Genomic DNA, 3,349 nt, shown 5'->3' with positions numbered 1-3,349 from the left:
AATGTAATAAATGCAAAAATAAATACATGAATAGAAATTCTAATGAAATACAAATAAATTAACAAACAAACAAACTGAATTCTAAAACATAAATAAATGCTTTTAATTGTTTTTTTTTTAAATTGACAACCTTCTATTTAATAGTAAATAAAATGTTAATAAGTAAATAAGATTGAATAAATAAATAAGATTTAATGAATGAATGAATTAATTAAAAAATGAACATTATAAAATATAAATAAGATTTGTAACTTTGGATAAAAGTGTCTGCCAAATGAGCAAATATAAATGTAAAATAAATGTGTTTAATTATTTATTTAAATTCCTCATCTTTGCATTTAATTTCAGGTTTTCATTTGATTTGATCATAAAATACTTGGTTCGCCTACACTAGCAGAGAAAAGTTTGGTCTGAAATTTAGTCGAGCCAGACAGAGAAGGAAGTATTCCTAGAATGCACCCTCAGCACAAAATTATATGGAAAATCATCATAGTAAAGAATCACCAGATGCATTACATTGCTGGCGTTCAAATACTAAAACAAAATCATATGTGACCCTGGACCACAAAACCAGTCATAAGGGTCAATTTCTCAAAATTGAGATTTATACATCAACTGAAAGCTGAGTAAATAAGCTTTACATTGACGTATGGTTTGTTATGATAGCACAATATTTGGCCGAGATACAACTATTTGAAAATCTGGAATCTGAGGGTGCAAAAAAATTAAAATATTGAGAAAATCATCTTTAAAGTTGTCCAAATGAAGTTCTTAGCAATGCATATTACTAATCAAAAATGAAGTTTTGATATATTTACGGTATGAATTTTACAAAATATCTTCATGGAACATGATCTTTACTTAATATCCTAATGATTTTTGGCATAAAAGAAAAATTTATAATTTTGACCCATACAATGTATTGTTGGCTATTGCTACAAATATACCCCAGCGACTTAAGACTGCTTTTGTGCTCCAGGGTCGCATAATTATGTATTTTCCTGTTATGTTTCCTCATTGAAATGTCATGGCAAGGCCTGCTGACCAATAATTTGACCTCATGATCCTCTCATGTATAAATTCATACAGCGATTAATGACAAACTCTTTGTCTTTCAGTGAGCATTTTAATTGTACAATTATAAAATCATTATCAAGAGTTTCTTGCTTCTCTGACACCCATCCCCTCCCAGACCGGACGGCGAGTCATTGTCATAGTTCTTTCACAAAAGACTGCCAACAAAGACACCTCTTACACTCACAGCTGAATAAGAACCCATGGGGCAGCTGGATTAAAGCGCATGACGTCATCCAGCTGCTGAAACGGACACATAATCATGTCTAAACCCATGCAGAAACATCAACCTGCGCTCAGATTGGACGTAGTGTTTATACTGATCATGCAAATGTGACCGTTTCCACTATAAAGAAGGTTTTATGGAATGAAAAGATTCCATGGATGTTAAAGGTTCTTTATCGAACCATCGATGCCAATGAAGAACCTTTATTTTTAAGAGCGTATAATAACTTACATTTTTAAATGATCAATAAATAGGACTCAAAGTTAAGCATATGTGACCCTGGAGCACAAAACTAGTCTTAAGTCACTTGGGTATATTTGTAGCAATAGCCAAAAAATACATTGTATGGGTCAAAATTATACATTTTTCTTTTATGCCAAAAATCATTAGGATATTAAGTAAATTTCGAGAAATTGACCCTTATGACTGGTTTTGTGGTCCAGGGTCACATATTTTAAATTTAAATATAAAGGGAGGGAGGGAGGGATATATATTGAGGGATATATATAAAAATATATGGATTAAAGTTTAACGGTGTTTTAAATTATCCTGTTTTCTAGTTTAACTAAGCTAAATCGGTTTTATATAAAGTGTGTTAGCAAGAATGTTGGCAAGGCTTCAGGTGACCTAAACAGTTTTGTTCTCATCTATATTCTGAAGGTTTTTATAGAAGGGTTTGTTCATATATCATTCACCTGGTTTTATACAGCATATTATTCCTAAAACTGTATTAAAACTGTGTTTTTTCTAACTGTTGATAGTATTTTCTGTTATGGAGTGATAAAAAGAAATATCCAAAATCCCTTCTATAAAAACATTTGAATATATCAACAAAATAAAACAAAAATGCGTAACCTGGCTTTATCCAATGTTCAGATTCATTTTCTGGCAATGTATGCAAGTTAGTGCCTATTTAACTACATAATGCCTTATTTGCATACTTCAACATAACATATGAGAAAACTATACACTATAATTTTTGCAATTCTTAATTTAAGATATTCACCTGTATTGTCTTGCCATAATGCAATAATGGTGCTATATATATTTTCAGTATATTCATTTTTGAATAAACTCGAGCTGTTGATCAATTAAGTGTAATGTTTATTATGAATTCTTAACAAAAAGTGATCATAAATGCAATATTTGTTACCTGTGAGTTGGTGAAGTTCAGGTGCTCTGGCAGACCGTCTGGTGTGTGTTCTGAAGCACTGCTCATGGCTCTTATTTAAGTGTGTGTTGGCACTCCTCCTTCATTACTGATGAGCAACATTACAGTCCAGAAAAGTGGATCTATTCCTTCTGTTACTGAACAGGAAATATTCCAAGAAAAACGAATCATAATGAATCATGAGCATCAGAGTCTGATCAAAATCTGTGAATCACAAAAAGCAATTAATTTATATAAAAGCCATGACAATGAATATATTTCTGCTGTCTGAAAGCAATTAAAAATCTGTTCAACAAGAATATAAGAATATATTATTATTATTAATATATTAAAAATTGCATATTATTATTATTGTTGTTGTTGTTAAACATGCAGAAATGTCAATATAATAATATTATTATTATTATTATAAAAATTACATTATGAGTAGTAGTAGTAGTATTTATAAGTCTTTAGAATTGGCAATAATAATAATAATAATAATACACCTGTTTAACAAGAGTATAAGCCTTATTATTATTATTATTATTATTATTATTATTACTGCTTTTTATTAGTAACAGTTCTTAAACATTTTATATTATTATTATAATTAAGCATGTACAAATGGCAAAATAATAATAATAATAATTATTATTATTATTATTATTATTATTGCTATTTCTGAAGCCTTATAAATGCTACTACTCATAATGTAATTTTAATAATAATAATAGTGCTTTTTAAGGCCTATATTGTTGTTAAAATTATTATTATTATTATTATTATTACTGCTTTTTATTAGTAACAATTCTTAAACATGGTAAAAAAAAGTTTTATATCACTTATAAACTTTTTATTTTTTATTACAATTATTGTTGTTGTTTTGTTATCTAATG

General features: G+C 28.6%; 1 protein-coding gene across 1 annotated transcript in view; it reads right to left on the bottom strand.

The window, feature by feature from the left end:
• Positions 1 to 2,519, bottom strand: part of LOC107758779 (protein-glutamine gamma-glutamyltransferase K-like) — a 12,586-nt gene extending 10,067 nt beyond the window's left edge. Inside the window, exon 1 of the mRNA XM_016576594.1 lies at positions 2,454 to 2,519. Coding sequence (XP_016432080.1) covers positions 2,454 to 2,519 — 66 coding nt within the window. The remainder of the gene's footprint in view (positions 1 to 2,453) is intronic.
• Between the last annotated feature and the right edge of the window lie 830 nt (positions 2,520 to 3,349).

Source organism: Sinocyclocheilus rhinocerous, unplaced genomic scaffold, assembly GCF_001515625.1.
Source record: "Sinocyclocheilus rhinocerous isolate Xijiao unplaced genomic scaffold, SAMN03320098_v1.1 scaffold1496, whole genome shotgun sequence".
NCBI classification, from domain to species: Eukaryota; Metazoa; Chordata; class Actinopteri; order Cypriniformes; family Cyprinidae; genus Sinocyclocheilus; species Sinocyclocheilus rhinocerous.
This window is presented reverse-complemented; position numbering and strand designations above follow the sequence as displayed.